The following is a 23,605-nucleotide window of genomic DNA, read 5'->3' as shown; positions in this document are numbered from 1 at the left end:
TTTCGGGAGCCTACGGGCAGACACCCGAGAACTGAACGGTTTCACAGAGCTTCCAGTAATCGCGCCCACAGGTCCTCAGGGATGCGAGGCAGAGGTGGTCAGGTCTGACTGCCAACGTTTGGCCCCCAGCCGTTTTTCACGAAATCAACTCAGCCACTGGGAAGCTCAAGTTCAAGACCCACGGGTCATTTCAACCTTGTTCAAAGGTTACAGAATTCAGTCCAGATGTCGTCCTCCAAAGTTCAGTGGGGTGAGGATGACTGTTGTTTCCGACTTGGTGCAGTCTGCCGCCCTACAACGGGAGATTTTGGAAATCCTGGAGAAGGGGGCCATAGAGCCAGTTCACAGTTCAGACCAGCACAGGGGGTTCTATTCAATTTACTTCCTTGTTCCAAAGAAGGATGGTGGCTTTCGTCCTATCCTATCCTATCGTCCTTTTGTCTGATCTCCGACGTCTGAATCGTTATATCAAAGTGCTGCAGTTTCACATGCTCTGCACAGTAGACGTCCTTCAAACTATCACACCAGGAGACTGGTTCACAAGTTCACGCCTATTTCCATGTGCCAGCGGTGCCCCGACACAGGCAGTTTCTCCGCTTTGCTTTCGAAGGTCAGGCATACCAGTTCAGGGTGCTTCCTTTCGGCCTCTCTCTCGCTCCTCGTACATTTACCAGATGTATGGCTGCAGCACTAGCCCCACTGCAAGCTCTTGGATTAAGAATCCTACCCTACTTAAACGATTGGCTTGTCTGCGCTCCGACTCAGGAGCAGGCGCACAACGACACAGCTCTTCTACTGAACCATGTCTCTCATTTAGGACTCACAGTGAACTTTGCAAAGAGTTCTCTTGTTCCCAGTCAACAAACGACCTTCATCGGCATTGCCATCAACTTCCTGACTATGACTGCATCGCCATTCCCGCAGAGAGTGGACGATGTAATTCATCTCGTCTCACACATTCAACGGGCTGTGACACTGCCTTTTGGTTTGCTGCTCCGGTTGATGGGCAAACTGACTGCAGTGTCGCTAGTGGTACAGATGCATCACTCAAACGTTGGGGGGCCGTGTGGAATCACAGGATGGTGAGGGGTGTCTGGAGTCCTCAGGAGAGACTCCAACACAAACGTGTTGGAGCTTCGCGCTGTGCGACTGGCTCTCAAGCATTTCCTCCCGGCCCTGAGACGAAGACATGTTCTTGTCCGGTCAGGCAACACGTCAACAGTCTATCACATAAACCATCAGGGGGGCACTAGGTCCAATCACTCATTGGCAGAAACTCGGAGGCTTCTCTTATGGGCGTTGCCTCACCTTCAAAGTGTCAGAGCAGTTCATCTGCCCGGCGTACAGAACAGCACTGCAGATTTACTCTCCAGACAGAAACCACCACTGGGAGAGTGGAGACTGAACCCGATTGTGGTCCAAATGATCTGGCATAAGTATGGTGTAGCGGAAGTGCACCTTTTCATTTCAAGCACCTCGACCCATTGCCCATGGTGGTACTCCCTCTCGGAACCAGACAGCCCGCTGGGGCAGGATGCATTGGCTCACCCGTGGCCGGATTGCCTCCTTTATGCCTTCCCTCCTCTCCCGCTGCTGATGTTGACACTGCACAGGATAGATCAGAGCAGCCACAGGGTGCTGCTGGTTGCTCCATTCTGGCCGGGCAGGATTTGGTTTCCCATGATTTACAAACTCCTCGAGGGGGAACCTTGGGCTCTCCCAGAGAGGAAGGATTTGTTGTCACAGCTACAGGGGAGGATTTGGCACCCTCACCTAGAACGCCTTCAACTGTATGTGTGGCCGTTGAGGGGCCAGACTCCTTGTTCAGTTCTTGTGACCAGGCTGTTGTTCAGACTATCCTTAATTCACGTGCTGCTTCTACCAGGGCTTTGTATGACAACAGATGGAAGCTGTTTGCGCGGTGGTGTGAGAACCAAAAGTTAGACCCGGAGCATTGCTCTGTGCCTTTTCTCCTCAAATATTTACAAGAACTGCTGGAGAAAGGACTCTGTCGCTACCTTGAAGGTTTATGTTGCTGCAATCTCTGCCCGGCACGTCTACGCTGATGGCCGGTCAGTGGGTTCACACCTCTTAGTGTGTCATTTTTTGAAAGGTGCTCTACGTTTGCGGCCTCCAAGGCTTGCACGCGTACCTTCATGGGACCTTCCTCTAGTCCTAAGCTTATCCCCTTTCGAACCAGTTGAAAGTGCTGATTTTAAATGGGTGTCAGTGAAGACTGCCTTTCTACTTGCACTGTCTTCGGCTAAGCGGGTGGGAGAGCTCCATGCCCTATCAGTTGCTGGGGACTGTTTGCGATGGAATTCTGACGGATCTGGGGTTACCCTGTGGCCTAATCCATCCTTTTTACCCAAGAGAATTTCAACCTTTCATGTTAACCAGTCAGTTTCCTTGGCTGTGTATGCCCAGCATACTGATCCAGGATTATCTGTTTCAGGTTCCCTGTGTCCTGTCCGAATGTTGAAGCAGTACATTAGTGCGATTGCCGGGATCCGGAAAACGGCTGCCCTGTTTGTGTGTTACGGTGATCACAAAAGAGGCTGTGCTGTCTCAAAGCAGCGATTCTTGCATTGGGTCATGGATGCCATTTTACAAGTATACTGGTCCAGAGGTCTTCAGCCTCCTAAGGTTACGTGCCATTCCACCAGAGGGGTGTCCACCTCCTGGACTGCACTGAGAGGTGTCCCTTTGAGTGATATTTGTGCTGCTGCTACGTGGGCTTCGTCCTGTACCTTCGCCCGCTATTACAGACTGAATGTGGCTGCTCCTCCTGCGGTGACTCCGGCGGTGATGTCTGCCTCCGCTCCCCACTGCTGATGCGAGATGAGTGTGACTCTTCGTGACCTTGTTGGTATTAAGTCATCCAGGTGCTAAAGCACTGCCCTCTGGCGGTCAGGAGGAATGAAATAGAACGAGAGTTATGAATGTAACTACAGTTCTATGAATTCTGGATGACCGCCAGAGTTGCTTGTCACTCAGTCTTGCGAGTTCATTCCGAAAAGAAGCAAGCGCTGGGTGCATCTGGTATATAAAGACAACCAGTGACGTCACCCAGGTCACATCCAATGGCATGACTTTGTTGGTATATATTCTCGACCTCTGTGCTGCGCACATGTAGTTATCCAGGTGCTAAAGCACTGCCCTCTGGCGGTCATCCAGAATTCATAGAACCGTAGTTACATCCATAACTCTCGTTTTCCTCCCAAGCTTTTTGGAAACGGGAGCCTTTAAAGTGTAAAACACAGTAAACGTCTGAATGTATCAGCATCTATGAACACTGACACACTGGATTATTTTAATGAAACATTTTAATGTTTTTATTTTCCTTTAAGTCAGGGCGGAGAGAGCCACTGTGCATCTCCGTTCTGATCTGCTTTCAGAAAATACTGAAAGCAGCTGACTGCTGATCTCTGCTATTTGCAGGTGAGGTATGAAGAAAATGAGAAATATATTTCTTATTTTTTTAATTATTTGGTTGAAACTGCAAAATAAAACAAAAGTACTATAAGCTTGAAATACGATCAAATTGGTACATTTTTCAGCAATATTTCAATTAATTTTTTGGAAAATCCGTGGTGGGCGGGACAGGAAATTTGAACACGAGAGCCGGGATGAAATTTGCAGTACTGGGTGGTACCACCCGGCAATGCCCACCGTAGCTAGAACCCTGCACTGTACGTTACGCACTGTACGTTACATGAGATTGTTCCTCTTCTGTCTCTACACTTATCCAAACATTTGACTTTTATAACAACTGATAGTCTTAACATGAATGAAAATAATAAGTAACACAACTAAAGCTGCACCTCCTGCTCATGATCAGTCACCAATATCACTTTCAGTTCTCAACAACGCTGATTTGGGTTTAAGTTTTATTCTTCACTTCTGTAAATGGGAACTGGAATAACAAAGATTTTCTGCCTGTACTGACAACAATTCTGGGCTACTTACTCACATGTAGTGCAAAAAGACACAGTATAGGCTCTGGGGGGGGGGGTTTTGTGTACATTTCTCTTTGAGAGCCAAAACTTGCATTTTCACCTTACATATGATGAGGACATTCAAAAAAGTTTGGTTAAGATTTTCATCCGTGGTACGTTTTTTCCGCAGCACGATTTATGCCAACATAGTTCATGGCTAATGGGTCGAAATTCAAGAATTCAGGTTTGACAGAATAACTAACAAGACAGTATCAGAATGAAAAAAAAATCACCTTTATCTATCATATTTAGACATAGCATACACATTTGCTACATGATTTAATGTCATTAACAGCATTTTGTATCCAAAAACATTATTTTTTCGTTTGATATGTGGAAGAAGTCCCTGGCTGGTTGGAGGCAGATTTTGATGAACTATTCTTTTTCTGGTGGAAAACCTCTGCCCGCATAGCTGAGAAATCCTTGGCGTCACTTCCTGGTCTGAACACTTTCACCAAGTACAGTTCTGCATCACTGATGATGGGCGCAGAAAGGTGTTGCAGCTGCCCAAATTGCTTCAGCAGCTCCTCAGGTGTAGCTTTTAAGGCAGCCTTCTTAGTACCAATTTTGCTTGTGATGTCACATCCAGTAAGGCTGTGCACAGCCGGAAGGACTGAACAAAGGTTACTTCCAAGTTTGTCATACAGAGTATGAAGGGGCACATAGCGAGTAGTGTCTCCAACTCCTGCACGTACCCACAGCTCCAGAAGGTTTTTCCTTAGAAATACAGGCATGTGGTACAAAAGGGCAACAATCACATCAGTGTCGCTCATAATCACAACACATACTCTGTGTCCATTCTCAAGACAGTCAAGGACATGGGGATGCACAGGTCAGCTTCTTCAAAGTTGGACTGAAGATGTGGACTCACACTCAGTTTCCTACTGTATACCATTGGAATTTTAGTACAAAAGCTCAAAAAAAGAGGGCAGCACTAGCTGTTAGAGTCCCTTCTTGATATGAAATCAAATAAAAGTACAATTCTTGATTTAGATGAGATCACTGTGTCCATACACTAATGCCATAAACAATCTATTTCTGTTGTAGGCTACTAGTGAAATATGCTTGGGTTCGATAGGCCTACACACCAGACATCCATGAAATCACTTCTTAGCCACTTAGGCCATTGAGAATCCTAAGAAGGCCTTTACAAATACATAACAACAAATACATACAGACTGTGATGATGTAGATAAGCTCATCTGTTATTACGCTGGAAACTTACCTATCAGCTCTACTTTGTAATAGCACATACAATAGCTTAGAGAAAGGTGACAAGGTCACTTCACTTTCAAAACAAAGAGAAGAAAATGGCTTCTTCCTAAAAATAGAATGGCTTAAGGTTACAAGATGTGGGTCACTTTAAGAACAATAGATGGCAGCGTGGTCTTGGATATGCTTGGCTCTAGGGAAATGGATGGGGAACATAGGCCTTACATGCATGTATTAGACATAGACCAACTTCATGTCTCCTGGGGCCATTTGGAGGACATTTTGGCAGCCATTTTGAAATAATGCAAATGAGGCAAAATTGAAAGGGATTAAAATGGTGTCAGTGAACTTCCAGATAACAACACCCTGTACCCTAATAGCAAAATCAAGTTTCAATATCAATTATTCCATGAATTAGAACTAATCAGCTGATTTGGTAAATACCGTTTTTGGGGGGTAGGGGAAACTTTGGGTCGCATTAACCCCCTCAATGACCCTGCAGTATACTGAAAATAAAAACTGAAAGTGTTTTTATTAAAAGGACCCCATAAGGATGTTTTTCACAAAAGCTGGCTTATTTTTGTACACAAATAGTATCTAGGGAGGCTTGCAATCTTTTAGTGGCTTTCAAACTGAAAGTGATTTTTCGGCAAAATTAGGGGAAAAAAAAAAATTTTTTTTTTTTGTCAAAATATTCTCTAAATGACATCTAAACATGGTGCAAATGTATATGCTACATCCAAAGATGACAGGTAAAGGTAATTTATTTACTATGCCACTGTCGGTCTTGTTAGTTATTCCGTAAGCTATGAATACTAGAAATTTGGCCAAATAGCAATGAACCATAATTGAAAATTGGGCGCTGCAGAAAAAAGGTACCAAACACAAAAATCTTAACCAAGCTTTTTTGAATGTCCTCATCATAGGTAAGCTGAAATTGCAAGTTTTGGCTCTCAAAGAGAAATGTACACGAAAACCCCCCCAGAGCCAGGACTAACAAACATTTTCAACATCAATATATCAATATCTGATTTATAGAAGCTTGTAAAATGTTATCTTTTTTTCCAACATGAATATTTCATGCTCATGTAAGAGAAGAAACCATTTAACACACATTTGGTCAAAACATAAACAAACATATAGTTTAAATGTGGATAGTTTAAGTAAATTCACCACAAAAATAAACATTGATTGGTGCGAAAATAACTAATACGTCAACTGACAACAAACTCATGAGGATCATTGCTGCTCGTGCCATCAACAACATAAAATATTCAGATGAAAAACTTAACGGGTGTTTGTTTTTCGTGTATAAAATATGATTTGAAAAGGTCACCATTTATTTCTTGGAAGTGGCCAAATGTATGGAGCTGTATTAATAATTCCAAATTCTATTCGTTTCTAGGAGGTGATGGTCAAGTGGTTAAGGCGTTGGGCTTGAGACCAGAGGATCCTCTGTTCAAACCCCAGCCTGACTGGAAAATCACTAAGGGCCCTTGGGCAAGGTCCTTGATCCCCTAGTTGCTCCTAGTGTGTAGTAAGCAGTGTTGCCACAGTTACTTTGAAAAAGTAATCCAATTACTGATTAATCCTAGAAAAAGTAACTTAGTTACTTTACTGATTACTCAATGAAAATAAATACTTGTTTTATGAAAAGTAAAATAAAGACCTCTTTCTTGACCTCATATTTACCTGATGACAGCACTGTAACAGTAAAACTTGCAATTTCTAACCTACATTGTTTTTATATATATACTCAACAAAAATATAAACGCAACACTTTTGGTTTTGGTCCCATTTTGTATGAGATAAACTCAAAGATCTAAAACTTGTTCCACATACACAATATCACCATTTCCCTCAAATATTGTTCACAAACCAGTCTAAATCTGTGATAGTGAGCACTTCTCCTTTGCTGAGATAATCCATCCCACCTCACAGGTGTGCCATACCAAGATGTTGATTAGACACCATGATTAGTGCACAGGTGTGCCTTAGACTGTCCACAATAAAAGGCCACTCTGAAAGGTGCAGTTTTGTTTTATTGGGGGGGGATACCAGTCAGTATCTGGTGTGACCACCATTGGCCTCATGCAGTGCAACACATCTCCTTCACATAGAGTTGATCAGGTTGTCAATTGTGGCCTGTGGAATGTTGGTCCACTCCTCTTCAATGGCTGTGCGAAGTTGCTGGATATTGGCAGGAAGCATCCCAAACATGCTCAATGGGTGACATGTCCGGTGAGTATGCCGGCCATGCAACTGGGACATTTTCAGCTTCCAAGAATTGTGTACAGATCCTTGCAACATGGGGCCGTGCATTATCCTGCTGCAACATGAGGTGATGTTCTTGGATGTATGGCACAACAGTGGGCCTCAGGATCTCGTCACGGTATCTCTGTGCATTCAAAATGCCATCAATAAAATGCACCTGTGTTCTTCGTCCATAACAGACGCCTGCCCATACCATAACCCCACCGCCACCATGGGCCACTCGATCCACAACATTGACATCAGAAAACCGCTCACCCACACAACGCCACACACGCTGTCTGCCATCTGCCCTGAACAGTGTGAACCGGGATTCATCCGTGAAGAGAACACCTCTCCAACGTGCCAAATGCCAGCGAATGTGAGCATTTGCCTACTCAAGTCGGTTACGACGACGAACTGGAGTCAGGTCGAGACCCCGATGAGGACGACGAGCATGCAGATGAGCTTCCCTGAGACGGTTTCTGACAGTTTGTGCAGAAATTCTTTGGTTATGCAAACCGATTGTTCCAGCAGCTGTCCGAGTGGCTGGTCTCAGATGATCTTGGAGGTAAACATGCTGGCTGTGGAGGTCCTGGGCTGGTGTTGTTACACGTGGTCTGCGGTTGTGAGGCTGGTTGGATGTACTGCCAAATTCTCTGAAACGCCTTTGGAGACGGCTTGTGGTAGAGAAATGAACATTCAATACACGAGCAACAGCTCTGGTTGACATTCCTGCTGTCAGCATGCCAATTGCACGCTCCCTCAAATCTTGTGACATCTGTGGCATTGTGCTGTGTGATAAAACTGCACCTTTCAGAGTGGCCTTTTATTGTGGGCAGTCGAAGGCACACCTGTGCACTAATCATGGTGTCTAATCAGCATCTTGATATGGCACACCTGTGAGGTGAGATGGATTATCTCAGCAAAGGAGAAGTGCTCACTATCACAGATTTAGACTGGTTTGTGAACAATATTTGAGGGAAATGGTGATATTGTGTATGTGGAAAAAGTTTTAGATCTTTGAGTTCATCTCATACAAAATGGGAGCAAAACCAAAAGTGTTGCGTTTATATTTTTGTTGAGTGTATATATATATATATATATATATATATATATATATACACACACACACACACACGTTAACTTGAATCCATTGACTCATTAGGTCAATTGTACTAAACCATTTACTGCTGAATGTTGCACAAAACAGTGAATGTTGCACACTGATGCATTATTATGTAGGCCATTACACAATTATATTTGATATTTCCCCTCTTAATGTATATTTCTATTCTAGTACATTGCTTTGTTATATTCTATTGTTCTTACCAGAACAATAGAATATAACAAAGCAAAAAAAGAAATAACAAAAAATATATAACAACAACAACAAAAAAACATAAAATAGCATACATGCTATTTTATGTCATTTCTTTTTTTCTTCATTATATTTACATATTTTATACCTAGTCATTTATATAGAGTGAGGAAAATAAGTATTTGAACAACCTGCGATTTTGCAACTTCTCCCACTTAGAAATCATGGAGGGGTCTGAAATTTTCATCTTAGGTGCATGTCCACTGTTTGAGACATAATCTAAAAAAAACAAAACAAAAAAAAAACAAAATCCAGAAATCACAACGTATGATTTTTTTTAAATAATTTATTTGTATGTTCCTGCTGCAAATACGTATTTGAACATCTGTAAAAATGTTAATATTTGGTACAGTAGCCTTTGTTTGTAATTACAGAGATCAAACGTTTCCTGTAGTTTTTCACCAGGTTTTCACACACTGCAGCAGGGATTTTGGTCCACTCCTCCATACAGATCTTCTCTAGATCCTTCAGGTTTGGAGTTTCAGCTCCCTCCAAAGATTTTCTATCGAGTTCAGGTCTGGAGACTGGCCAGGCCACTCCAGGACCTTGAAATGCTTCTTAGTTGCCCTGGCTGTGCGTTTGGGTTCATTGTCATGCTGGAAGACCCAGCCATGACCCATCTTCAATGCTCATACTGGGGGAAGGAGGTTGTTTGCCAAAATCTCGCAATACATGACCCCATCCAGCCTCCCTTCAATACGGTGCAGTCATCCTGTCCCCTTTGCAGAAGAGCACCCCCAGAGTATGATGTTTCCACCCCCATGCTTCACAGTTGGGATGGTTTTCTTGGGGTTGTTCTAATCCTCTAAACATGGTAAGTAGAGTTGATTCCAAAAAGCTCTATTCTAGTCTCATCTGACCAAATAACCTTCTCCCATGCCTCCTCTGGATCATCCAGATGGTCACTGGTGAACTTCAAATGAGCCTGGACATGTGTTGGCTTGAGCAGGAGGACCTGCTGCCCTGCAGGATTTTAAACCATGACAGCATCATGTGTTACTAATGTAATCTTTGTGACTGTGGTCCCAGCTCTTTTCAGGTTACTGACCAGGTCCTCCTGTGTAGTTCTGAGCTTTCTCAGAATCATCCTTACCCCACAAAGTGAGATCTTGCATGGAATCCCAGACCGAGGGAGACTGACAGTCATCTTGTGTTTCTTCCACTTTCTAATAAATAATCATAACAGTTGTTGTCTTCTACCAAGCTGCTTGCCTGTTGTCCTGTAGTCCATCCCAGCCTTGTGCAGGTCTACAGTTTTCTCCCTGGTGTCCTTAGACAGCTCTTTGGTCTTGGCTATGGTGGACAAGTTGGAGTGTGATTGATTGAGTGTGTGAACAGGTGTCTTTTATACAGGTAACAAGTTCAAACAGGTGCAGTTAATACAGGTAAAGAGTGTAGAATAAGAGGGCTTCTTAAAGAAAAATTAACAGGTCTGTGAGAGCCAGAATTCTTGCTGGTTGGTAGGGGGTCAAATACTTATTTGCAGCAGTAACATACAAATAAATTATTTAAAAAAAATCATACATTATGATTTCCTTTTTTTTTTTTTTTTTTTTTTTTTAGATTATGTCTCTTACAGTGGACATGCACCTAAGATGGAAATTTCAGTCCCCTCCATGATTTCTAAGTGGGAGAACTTGCAAAACCACAGGGTGTTCAAATACTTATTTTCCTCACTATGTATATATGATATATGTAAGTAAGTAAATTTTATTTATATAGCGCCTTTCACAGACATAGGTCACAAAGTGCTTCACAGGTTAAAATACCATAAAAAAATAATAAAACATACATAAAACAAAGGACAGGGTTAACAATTGGTCAGTTCTGAGAAGCCTTATTAAAGAGAATAGTCTTCAAATGCTTCTTAAAAGTCTCAGCATATTCCAGGGAACGCAGGAAAAGTGGCAGTTCGTTCCAGAGACGAGGAGCTGTGGCTTTAAAAGATCTGTCACCTCGGGTTTTAAAGCAGGTTCTTGGAACCATCAGCAGGTTCTGACCTGAAGACCTGAGACTACGAGCAGAGGTATAAGGCTGAATCAGATCTTTAATATATCCGGGAGCCTGACCATGAAGGGCTCGGAACATCAGGACCAAGATTTTAAAAGTGAGTCTAGACTCAACTGGAAGCCAATGGAGAGACTTTAGGACAGGGGTAATATGAGCTCTCCTATTTGTCAACAGCCTTGCAGCAGAGTTTTGGACGTACTGTAGCCGGTTAAGGTCTTTTCTACTAAGGCAGGTAAACAGGCTGTTACAGTAGTCCAATCGTGAGGAGATAAAGGCGTGGATGATTGTCTCCAGCTCATGGCAAGATATCACCTGTCGCAGCTTGGCGATATTCCGCAAGTGAAAAAAACAATTTCTAATTAATTTATTACAATGCTCAGAAAGAGACATTACTTCATCAAAGATGACTCCGAGATTCCGCAGACTTGTCTTAACTGACGAGCCCAAGTCACCCAACTGCTGCTTGATGCCGGGAATGGCATCATCAGGGGCAACAACAAGTGTCTCAGTTTTCCCGGAGTTCAAATGAAGGCTATTTCCATTCAGCCACTGCTTTACCTGTGACAGACAGTTCATTAAGAGTTCAGTTTCCCAAGTTCCATAGATTTAAAAGAGCAGTATAGTTCTTTTAAAACTAAAGAACTAAAACTTATATATATTTTTTTTTTGGGGGGGGGGGGGGGCATCCAGTGGGGGCAGCAAAGTAAGAATTTCGTTGTACAGGGAAACGTGTTTCTTCGCTGTGCATATGACAATAAAAGCTTTGAATCTTGGACTTCCGGTTGGACAGCGAGGGAATGGCAGCTTAAATCAGGGCTCTTGCCAGGAGAAGTAATTATACCCCACAAAACAACTAAGAAGCCTGAATACATACATCAAAGAGTGTGATGAGTGGGGGTGACAAACGTGAGAAGCGAAAGACTCGAAACACCCGAAACAAAACTCAAGAAAAAGCCGAAATGGTAGAAAATCCAATCGCTTCCGAAGCTAGCATGCTAACAGCTAACACCTCGGAGCCACAAGAGGGGATACCTAGACTGACCATGCAAATTGTGGAACTACGAAAAGAAATAAAAGACGTATTTTTGACTCTCAAAGATGAAGTTAAGGCTGACTTCAAGAGGGAGTTTGAAACATTTAAGATGGACATAAACAAGAGAATTGACGACACTAATACAGAGCTGCAAGATCAACGGGAGACATTAAACGAAGCACAAACGTGCATAAGTGAAGTGGAAGATTGGAACATGGAAGCGAAAGATGCTCTGCTTATGGTTCTTAAAGAGCAGAAAATATTGAAAGCTAAGCTGACAAATTTAGAAGGAAGGAGCCGCAGAAATAATGTGCGCATTTTCAGAGTTCCGGAACTTTCCGAAGGGGACTCGGTTATACGCTTCGTGGAGGACCTGTTGCAGAGAGAGCTGGATCTCCCCGCAGAGACCAGACTCATGATACAACGTGCGCACCGGACTGGGGCTGGGAGACCCGACCATGGAGTAACGCCCAGGTCTATTATCGTAAACTTCCTTCAATTTGACACAAAAGAACTGGTCCTCAAGAAAGCTTGGCAGAAACGTGTTAAAATAAATGGAAAGCCAATATTTTTTGACCATGACTATGCCTATGATGTGGTGCAAAAGCGCAAAGCTTATGGAGGGATAAAGAAGGTACTAAAGGAAAATGGAGTTAAGTTCCAGACATCATTGACCAACATCAAAATCAACTGGCACGACGGTCCCAAGACATACGGCAGTCCGGGAGAGGCAGCGGGGGAGATGCGGAGAAGAGGGCTCGAGGTGACGACCAGAAGCGCGGAGCAGAAGGAAGACGTGATGGAGAGACGCATTCAACAGGCTTTTCCCTGGACGCGCACCTCTACAGCGTGTGATACACCGAGCAGTGCAGGCCAAAGAGCGAGGGAGAGACTACAGGAGTTTTGTAAATAAGGCGGAAAAGTAATTGATAATAGTAACTGATAATAAATAACAGATTATCTTTTTTTTTTTTTTCCTTATTCTTATTACTTTCTCACTGAGTGAGCAAAGGGGTGAAAAACAAAGTTGCATAGAGACATTTAGATAATATATATTGAAATTCGAATTATTTTCCGTTTCTTCATATTAACACCCCTCTTATTTATTTAATTTATCGGAAAAAAGAAGCTAGTGAGTGAAAACCCGATAATCTGCCTCCCAGGGAGGGGAGAAAAAGGGGGGGATAAAGAACTGGCAAGAAGCAAAATACAAGTTATGTTGGACTTTGGTAGATTGGAAGGAGGACTCTTCGAGTCAACACCTACATCTACTGAGGGGCCCTTCTTTTTCAGGAGGCTTTACCCCTCTCCTACCAATGGGACTTTGGGACCAATTAGTGGTTCCACAGGATATCGGATAGATCCTTTTCATTTTTTCATTAAGTGTTCTACAGTTCATTGTGTTATGGTCAGACTGTCTTCAGAGTTATTATCTTAGTTATAATGCATCTTGATACTGTAAGGTTCATGTCACTAAATGTGAACAGTTTAAATAATCCAATAAAAAGTGGCAAGGTTCTTACAAAGCTTAAAAAAGAAAAAGCTGAGATAATTTACTTACAGGAAACTCACTTGACAGACAAGGAGCACCAAAAATTACAAAATATGGGTTTTAAAAATACATTCTATAGTTCATTTAAAGGAGGAAGAAAAAGAGGGGTAGCGATCCTAATTTCTAATCATGTAAAATTTGAGGGTTTAAAGGAAATTAAAGATAAAGATGGAAGATACATTCTGATCAGGGGAAAATTGGAAGATCAAATGGTCACATTATTAAATATGTATGCCCCACCAGAATCTGATAAATCTTTTTATAAATCTGTCTTTGATAATATTACACAAGAAACGGAAGGAATTCTAATCTGTGCAGGAGACTGGAACGTAGTCCTAAATCCTTTTCTCGACTCTAATAGTACTAAAAAGAAAAGCAAAACACATTTGTCTAGATACATTAATGTAACACTAACTGAATTGGGAGTGATGGATGTTTGGAGAGAATGTCACCCTTTAGAGAGGGATTATACATTTTATTCTGCTCCACACTCAGCTCACACAAGAATAGATTACTTTTTTATGAACATAGAAGATCAGTTTCGGGTTGTAGAATGTCAGATAGGGACAGCTGATCTATCAGATCACTGTTCCTTGAAATTAACACTGGATCTCAATAGGAAACCTAAGGTTACAAACTGGAGGTTAAATATTGGTTTGCTAAACTACCAGCAATTAGTGCAGGATATAAAAAAAAAATCAAATAAATGCCTATCAAAAAGAAAATGATGATGGAGAGACAGATCCCACAATGCTGTGGGATACTATGAAGGCAGTAATAAGCGGCAAACTAATTTCTTACTCCCCATACAAAAAAAAAAAAGAATTCAGGAATTCCAGATGGTTACAGAAGAATTGGAAATATCAGAACAATTACATAAGAAAAACAAGGATCTGGAGTCCCTGAAAAAGGTTAAAGAAGCAAGGATGAATATAGATAAAATATCAGAAGAAGTAGAAAAGAAAATTAGATTTTTAAAGCAAACATACTATGAAGGAGGCCCTAAATTAACTAAATCTCTTGCCAGGCGATTAAGAAACAAACAACTAAATACTATAAATAAAATCAGAGACCCTGTACATAAAACATTAATGTATAAACCAGAGGAAATTGAAAAGGCATTTGAAGACTATTATTATATATGTGTGTGTGTGCGTGTGTGTGTGGGGGGGGTCCAGGTTGTATTGTGTTTGGGGAAGTCAGAAAATGGGCTTTTGTGCAGTTTAAGAGTTGGGATTTAACTGTGGGTTTGTTTTTATGGTTGGAATTTGTTTGCGTTTTAGCAAATGTGGGAATTATTGTTACTGTGCTTATTTTTTGTGTTAAAATTAAATAAAGGAATGTTATTTGTTTGCAGCAAATGTTTCCTTCTCTGAATCCAATTCACTCACCCCTAATACCCCTTCTCAGCCTCTATGCCTGAAGCTATTATAAGAGCCATGGGGGATGCTTTGCCGATGGCCTACCCGCCCTGAAGTAGTGAAACTAGCCTGTACCGGTGATTGCAAACACTTTTGGGAATTTTACCTACCCCAGCGGGGGAGGAGCAATTGGAAATCTGGCTTGAACAAGCTAGGTTAATGATTGAGGAATGTGATGGTCCAGAAGATGAGAAGAGAATGAGGATAATGGAAAGCGTGAAGGGTCCTGCTTTGGAGACGTTGCATGCTGTTTGGTTTAATAGTCCAGATATTACCGCTGTGGAATATGTGAAATATTGGAGAATACATTTGGTACAAGTGCAACAACAACAAGATTACATCCACACTCACATTTCCACAGACAAGATACAGCAATTAATCCACAATTATTACTTGTTTACCGTAATAATGGCACACATCAGAATTAAGACAACACATATACATTTGACATTGTTTATGTGCACTAACTTTGAAACAGTCTGTTTTCCAAATTGAGGTGATGTGAGTGTGTGGTAGCCGCTGCAACAGGAGTCGCGCCGCCGCTATCTTGGTGGGAACGGGGACCTGCCGCAGATAAAACCGCACAGCCCCCGGAGGGGAGAAGGGATGACGTGAGCGATGGCCGGGATGGGGTGTGTGATGGGGGGCAGGAGGGGAGGTAGGAGGGAAAGTGGAGCATGCTTCAGTCTTTGTCCATGTGTGAGACTGTCTGTCCTTGTGTACTGGAGTTAGAGAGATAAGGAGGCAGCCAATATTCCCAAGGTCACAGAGATTCTTGTGGAGGAACAACAATGGGCATTTTATCCTTGAGAGGCTGATAAGCCTGCCGTGTTTGTGGCTGAGCAGTGAAAAACACTTTTCCAGCTTCACATGAACAAACCCAATCCCAATTATGAAAATTTCCCCAGCCTCTGAAATCTTCACCTTCTCATGCAAGGTGCGCATTCACACTGAGATGTTATCTAATTTGCATCCGAGTTCTAGGGTTAAGGCAGTCTGAGAATGCATCGCCTTGCCCAACTCATTAATCACGACGGACAAGCAAGGGGTCATGGTTTTGGCGGCAGCCATCTTGCCAATCTTCCGGTAGGTCAGGGCAGCACATAAGCCAATAAGTACCAGCCCTCCTACTATGAAACCAAATCTGAATAAATCCTCGATGTCCTCCACAGAGAATGGTGCAAAGCATGCAACCCGCCACATCTCCCAGGCGTCGAGAACATAACGCGCAGGGTAAGTTTCATCCGGGCATGCAGGGTCCCCTGGCCCTGTTCTTCTTGTAGAAAAAATGGTGTCAATAGCATTCAGAGACCAGCTGATCAATTCCATAATTACTCCAATATAGTTTGAAGAATTCACAGCCTGGTGAAGTACGGATTTTGAAGGTTGGAGCAGAGATAGAGGAGAGAGGAGGAGATGCAACCGCTCACGCCGGAGTCCCAAGCTGCTTGTATTTAGATTGCTGTGTCAACATTCGGGTGAGAAACTCTGAATCTTTGAGGCGGTTAGAGTGCGCACTTAACAGAGTAGTGCAGAAAGGTGGCTTGCAAGTAACAGCCGCAGACACTGCATGTCTGGATCAGCTTATTAAGGGTGCTACTCGAGCCGATATGATGTTGCCCAATGTCAGGTTGCGAGAGTGTCGGGATAATCCTCCTACCTTTTTGCAGCTGTTGACTGAAATTCGGAGTGAAGAGGAGCACAAGGCAGCTTGTCAGCGACTGGAACCTGGGAATGGGGTATATGCTAGGAATGCTATGGTTCCTAGACTCAGAGGTGTGAGGTTTGCAGGCTGAGATACAGGAGCTTAAGAGTCGTGTGGAGGAGATCATGGTAGCTGCTGTCTCGCCTAGGTCCACGGTCACTAATGTTCCAGTCCCTGTGTTAATGTCGGTGGAAAATTCTGACCCCACAAGTGTACAAGCGTTAAAGAAATAAGTAAAGAAGCTTTGACAGCAAGTTCCCATTATGGGAATTAAACTCCAGTACAGGTCGGTTGAGGCGCCGGGTCGAGGGAGGTGAGATCTAAGTCTGTAACACCTATAGGTTTTATTCAGTGAGAGTCTAGGGATTTATTTTTGTTTTGTTACCGGTGTGGTGAGGATGGGCATATGGCTTTTAAGTGCGTTGCCCCAGAAAATTATGCTCAGGTGGTACAAAAGTTCTTACAAGAGCGACGGAACAGAAGGTTATGTTGGCATCCGACCGAAATCCTGGAGATCAGACCATTCAAGCTAGTGTTAAGAGGAGCATGGTGCAGAGGCCAGTGAGTAAATTGCTGGAGTTACCAGCGAGACTGGTTGGACCTCCATCTACTGTACCAGTCAGAATTGATGGAAACCTCTGTACTGCCTTGGTGGACAGTGGTTCTCAGGTTAGGATCATCTTTGACCGCTGGTACGATGAACATTTGTCTCATATTCTGTTGCATCCTTTGACTGGACTAGTAACATGGGGACTTAGTGATTCGGAGAGTAGTTACCTGTATAGAGGGTATATTCATGTGAATCTTGAGTTGCTTAGCTGTACACAGACTAGGAAAACCAAGTCGGAATCTATTCTGGACTTGGTATGTCCGAATACTGGTGGTTCCGACTGGGTACGAGTTTTGCTGGGTACTAATATAAGAGGGGTGCAATCCATTCAGTCGTGTTCTTCTCCTAAAGGGGTGGAGTATTGTCAGGCTGCTCGAGTGCAGGTGCAGGATGAAGAGAGGGTGGCAGTCCCTGATGCTTCGACGATACAGGATCATAGCCGTGAGTTGTCGGTGGGGGAAGTTACATGGACAGGGCCGAGTCCCCTGGTGATTCCTGCTGGGGCCAAGCAGGTGGCAATATGCAAGGTTAAAGAGAATGCACAGGTGGGAGATAGTATATTGATTAGGGAACGGGCCATGTCAGTTGCCCTACCAGCTCGTGTTTTGGTCCAGCCCAGTGTGTTGTTTTCCATGTTGCTTGATCGGAATCGATTTCTCATCTTTTGTGTAATGAGTCTTTAAAGCAGGTTGCTTTTCCCATGGGGACGATGGACCAGTATACTGTACCATGCATTGAGGATGCCCTGGATTGTTTATCTGGCCTTATGTGGTTCTCAATGTTAGATTTGCGACGATTTGATTGTGTTTGGTGCTACCTTGGAGGAACATGAACGAAGGTTGCTTAAGGTTTTGACTCATTTGGAAGAAGCCGGACTGAAATAGTCCTTGGATAAGTGTCAGTTTGTCATTCCCAAGTGACTTATGTTGCACATATTGTGTCAGCACAGAGTATAGCCACAGACCCAGCTAAGGTGGAAGCGGTGACTCGGTGGAAGCAGCCCACTGACCTCCCCTCTGTGCAGTCTTTTCTGGGATTCTGTGGGTATTACCGTCGGTTGATAAAGAACTATTGTATTCTGGTTCAAGCCTTAACCAATCTGTGCAAGGGATATCTGTCCACTCAGCAGAAGAGAAAGACGGTTTCCTTGGTGGTGAAGACTTATTATCAAGGCCAGGAGCCTTTTGTGAGCTTTGGGATAAATCATGTACGGAAGCTTAACTAGTGCACCTGTACTGGCATTTGCGGATCTGGTGAAGTCATACATCCTTCATATTGATGCTAGTCTTGGTGGGTTGGGGGCTGTCCTTAATCAGGAACATCCTGATTAAGGACAGCATCAAGGCATTACGCCATCAGCTTTTGCTAGCCAGAAGCTTAGCGAATCAGAGAGGAACTATCCTGTGCATCAGTTGGAGTTTTTGGCTTTAAATGGACAGTAGTGAATAAATTTCATGACTATCTGTAAGGAGCTCAGTTTACTGTTAGAACTGACAATAATCCCCTTAAGCCTGGTTCACACGGCAAGATAATTAGGCTGACAATGGACCCGATTTTCCCTTTCCGACAATCTTAAGGGCGCCCCAACAATCGTGATGACACTAAAGATAATCTTATCAAATATTCCTGCCATGTGTGGTGTTAAGAGCGCTCTAATCTGCTCCGAAGGATGTCAGGGGCGCTCCGATCGCAAATCTGGGATATCCAACATGTTGGATTGTCTTGGCCCAATATTGCAGTGTATGTGGTGTCCTCCCGACCACAAACGAGCACATAGCCTGCTGAATGTGATGTGCAGCCAATCAGAAAGCGAGGTGACGGACGCACTGAGCGGAAAATAAAATCAACAGCTGTGCTGACCTATCAGAAAGTCTGGTGGTCGCGCCGTCTCCACTGTCTCCACACCTTTTCTTTTTCTTTTTGTATTGTTTTTTTTCCTCCTCTGTTTCAAATAGTCCAGAAACTGTCTCCGCCTGTTTATTCTGAAGTCACGTTTAATCTCGAGAGATTTTGTGAGATTTCCTGTCTGACCTGGGAATGTTCGTGTGTGTAATCTGTTTGTGTGCGGTGTGTTGACTTCACCGTGTGGCTGCACACCACACACTGTACAACCAAACCTGTTAGATCTGATTTTTTATCTCCACATGTGTGGTCTCTCAGGTTTTGGAAACCTACAGATAATTTTAAAATCCTGCCGTGTAAACCAGGAATTACGTATGTCCTGACTACTGCTAAACTGAATGCAACGGGACATCGTTGGCTTTCAGCTCTTGCTACCTATAATTTCACCTTGCAATATAGACCCAGGGCTAATAATACTGATACTGATTGGAATCGTCCTAGTTGTGATGAGGGGGACTGGCAGAGTATGCTACTGGAAAGTGTAAAAGCTTTATGCAAGCAAATTCACCTGACGGTGGGACCCAAGATACTACCCGTATGGCGGAATGTTTGGGGTTCACACCTGAGGGGGTGCCAGAGTGTTTTGTCTACTCAGTCCACCTTGATGCAGGGTGTTTGATCCAACTCGGCCCTACTGAGTTTTTGCAGGCTCAGGATAAGGATAAGACCATAGCCCCTGTCAAACAGTCTCTAGGTGGGGAATCAGTATTTTTACTGTCGGAAAACAGTAATGCCATGTTGTTTTATAGGGAGGTTGGTAAACTGGTGATCAAAGATAATCTGCTGTATAGGAAAATCTGAAGATCTGCTGAAGCTGAACGTGTCAATTGGTACTCCCTCAGGAATATGTTCCTATGGTTCTGAAATCTTTGCATGATGTGTCTGGACATTTGGGGGTGGAGAAAACCACACAACTCATTCAAGACAGATTTTATTGGCCGAAGATGGGAGCTGATGTGGAGCAACATGTGAGAAAATGTGGTTGATGTGTTACTCGTAAGGCCCTGCCTCAACGAGCAGCTCCTTTGAACCAGTTCACCAGTCAAGGCCCATTAGATCTTGTCTGTATTGACTTCATGTCCCCTGAACCTGATTCTCAAGGTTATGCTAACATCTTGGTTGCGATGGCTGATTTTGCCCAGTACCCGCAAGCTTTTCCCGCAAAGGATCAGACAGCAGCTATCGTGGCAAAAATCCTGTGTGAGATGTCTCCTATTTAAGGATGAAGCCAGCACCTGTTGAACATGCTTTTCTCTTTGAAAGCCTGAGGAAAATGGGATGTTCAAGACATTGTTCAGAAGAACAACGTAGTTTGATTAAAAAGTTGATTGGAGAGGGGAAAACGTATACGCAGGTGCAAAAAATTATAGGTTGTTCATCTACAATGATCTCCAATGCTTTAAAATGGACAAAAAAAAAAGAGAGACGCGTGGAAGAAAACGGAAAACAACCATCAAAATGGATAGAAGAATAACCAGAATGGCAAAGGCTCACCCATTGATCAGCTCCAGGATGATCAAAGACAGTCTGGAGTTACCTGTAAGTGCTGTGACAGTTAGAAGACGCCTGTGTGAAGCTAATTTATTTGCAAGAATCCCCCGCAAAGTCCCTCTGTTAAATAAAAGACGTGCAGAAGAAGTTACAATTTGCCAAAGAACATATCAACTGGCCTAAAGAGAAATGGAGGATATTTTGTGGACTGATGAGAGTAAAATTGTTCTTTTTGGGTCCAAGGGCCGCAGACAGTTTGTGAGACGACCCCCAAACTCTGAATTCAAGCCACAGTTCACAGTGAAGACAGTGAAGCATGGTGGTGCAAGCATCATGATATGGGCATGTTTCTCCTACTATGGTGTTGAGCCTATATATCGCATACCAGGTATCATGGATCAGTTTGGATATGTCAATACTTGAAGAGGTCATGTTGCCTTATGCTGAAGAGGACATGCCCTTGAAATGGGTGTTTCAACAAGAAAATTACCAGGCCACACACGTCTCATTATGCCCCTTTTACATCTGGAGCTGCACAGGAACGGCAACTTGTGCCGGATCAACATGCAGCTCCACCTCAGATCTGCTGTTGTAGCCCCAAGTGAGACAGAGAGGGAGCTGAAGGGAGATCTTTGATTTCTGAGCCTAGAGGAGCAATTATGTCCAAAAATACCCCTTCTACCAAGGTTTTCATCAAATCTTCAAAGGGTTTAAAACAGTGGTGTCCAAAGTATTCCAGCAAGGGCCAAGAGGCTGCAGGTTTTCTTTGCAGCCACTAACTCCAGCAGGTGATTTCACTGATGAACTCACCTGCTCAAATGGATGTTAATCAGTGAAATCACCTGCTGAAGTCAGTGGCTGAAAAGAAAACCTGCACCCTCTCGGCCCTTTCTGGAATACTTTGGATACCACTGGTTTAGAAGCTTTGCTCTCATTCACACATCTCACCTGAGAATGCAGTAGCAGCTGTGGGCACCTGAGGAGAGGCGACAAAAGCCAAATCTCTGCTTGCTCTCAATATCCGTCAAGACAAATGTGAAGTTCTGCCCGACCTGGTTGACTGTCAGGCTGTAAGGTGAAAGACATTTCAGGACAGACACAAAGAGGGAGCAAGAGACAAAGAAACAGAAAAAATGACTCACCGGGACTGTATTTTGCACCGTGCACCCGAGCTCTCAAGGTGAGATACGCTCAGGGAGTGAGACTGTCACGGGCCGGAGCCTGACGTGTGATCCCGCTGTGATCGATGCAATCATTTGCAGACATTCCCCCTTGACTAGAGGAGCGCCCTCATCGTGTACTTTCATAGATTTTATTTATTTAACTTTAAATGCTTTCTTGCAGGTAAAATTGGTGAAATGTGGGGAATGTCATGCCATTAGCGTGAGAGCGTGGCAACATATTTAAATGCGCAGGTCTCAAGCCGAATGTGTGAGGGGTGACAGGTCTGGTGCACCTTAAAAAGTGAAAGTACTACAGTCACATGGAAAAGGGAAAGAAAACTGTTTAACTTCTAAGACATTAAATTGTGTATTGTAAAATGAAGTAAGATTTTGTGTGTCGTGTGAGACACACTGAACATTTCAAAAAGTGCAGGACATAAACACACAGAAAACAGCGTTTAGAACTAGAAACTGATATTTTTTTCCCCAGTTGTTGAGGACGAGAGCTACCTCTTCATTTGGTTGCTCCAGTCAGGAGAAGCTAAAGGAAATCATCAGTCTTCACCTCAACCTGTCCTCTGTTTTTATCTCTGTCTTCTGTCACACCAAGCACCTGCATGTACTCCATCACATCCATTAACCTCCTCAGGGGCCGCCCCGTTTTCCTCCTGGCTAGTGGCTCCATCCACTGCATCCTTTTACCAATACACCCCATGTCCCTCCTCTGCACATCTCCAAATCATCTCAGTCACACATCTCTCACTTAGCCGCCAAACCGCTCTATCGTCACTGTCCTTAACTCTATGGTTGACTGCGAGCAACTGATGCACACTGCAAATTCACCCATGGTTCCCTACACCCGGCCACCAAACAACAACTTGCATGCTTAATTTGTTTCCATTAGATAAAATAAGGACGGCTACATTTTGAGTGCACCATGTATTCTGCTTTTTTGAGATTCTGTATCATCGTGCAGATGAGAGTTTACCACTCGCCCATGGATGGGATGCCAGTCAGACGTGGGTTTACTTCCCCAGTCCAGTACCTATTTACAGCTGGGTGCACTGAGATGGCCAGCTTCTTATCCACTCACCACGCTTCTTTACTGGGAGAGGGGGTGGGCTCTGCTTTTTTAAGAGGAGAGGAGCAAACAGCTTTAATGGAAAAAAAGGTATTATGGTACTGTCCTATCTACATATCTCCTAAAATTTATTGGTATAAGTTATAAATTGCTCCTTACTATTGTTCATCACCCACTCCACCTGCCTGTACTCTCTTCACCTCTCGGTCACACTCTCCACTATTTTAAAGGGCTGCAGGGATTAAAGCAAAAAAGTAAATGAATGAATCTTCTGACTGAAGCTGTTCACCACTGACCTTTTTATAGAAACCCTTTTGTGATCGTGTCCTAGGATTTAAGGTGAAACAGCTAAGAAAATAATTAGAACCAACAGAAATCTTTTAAAATATAAAAGATTAAATATGAGCTGTGTTTCTTTTTCCTGTTGCTTGCCTCTACTGGTGGTTGGCTCTCACTGCAGTATTGTATCACTTCCTGTTCCGGAGCACAGTGGTGTTTTGCTGTATCTGTTAGCTGTTTAATCTGCGCAGTTAGATTGATCTAGATAACGATTTGTTTCACAGTGTAATCTTCACGTGCCTTAACTAAAGCACTCCCTCTGCTCAATCACCTCTAAATTATTTACACATTATTCACTTTGTGTGTTTTTAGGAATCCGCTAGCTTAGCGCAGGTACTAGCTCTTAGCCGATTTAGCATGGCGGCTTCTCCTGTCTCTCCCGCACTTTTCTGCTCTGTGTGTGAAATGTTTAGTTACTCCTCGGCCTCCTTTAGCAGTAATGGCACTTGTAATGAGT

General features: G+C 43.3%; 1 protein-coding gene across 1 annotated transcript in view; it reads right to left on the bottom strand.

Moving 5' to 3' along the window:
• LOC117529142 (DENN domain-containing protein 1A-like) overlaps positions 1–23,605 on the bottom strand; it is a 129,963-nt gene that overhangs the window by 22,572 nt on the left and 83,786 nt on the right. Inside the window, exon 5 of the mRNA XM_034191840.1 lies at positions 21,514–21,633. Coding sequence (XP_034047731.1) covers positions 21,514–21,633 — 120 coding nt within the window. The remainder of the gene's footprint in view (positions 1–21,513; positions 21,634–23,605) is intronic.

Source organism: Thalassophryne amazonica, chromosome 17, assembly GCF_902500255.1.
Source record: "Thalassophryne amazonica chromosome 17, fThaAma1.1, whole genome shotgun sequence".
In the NCBI taxonomy this organism is placed as follows: domain Eukaryota; kingdom Metazoa; phylum Chordata; class Actinopteri; order Batrachoidiformes; family Batrachoididae; genus Thalassophryne; species Thalassophryne amazonica.
This window is presented reverse-complemented; position numbering and strand designations above follow the sequence as displayed.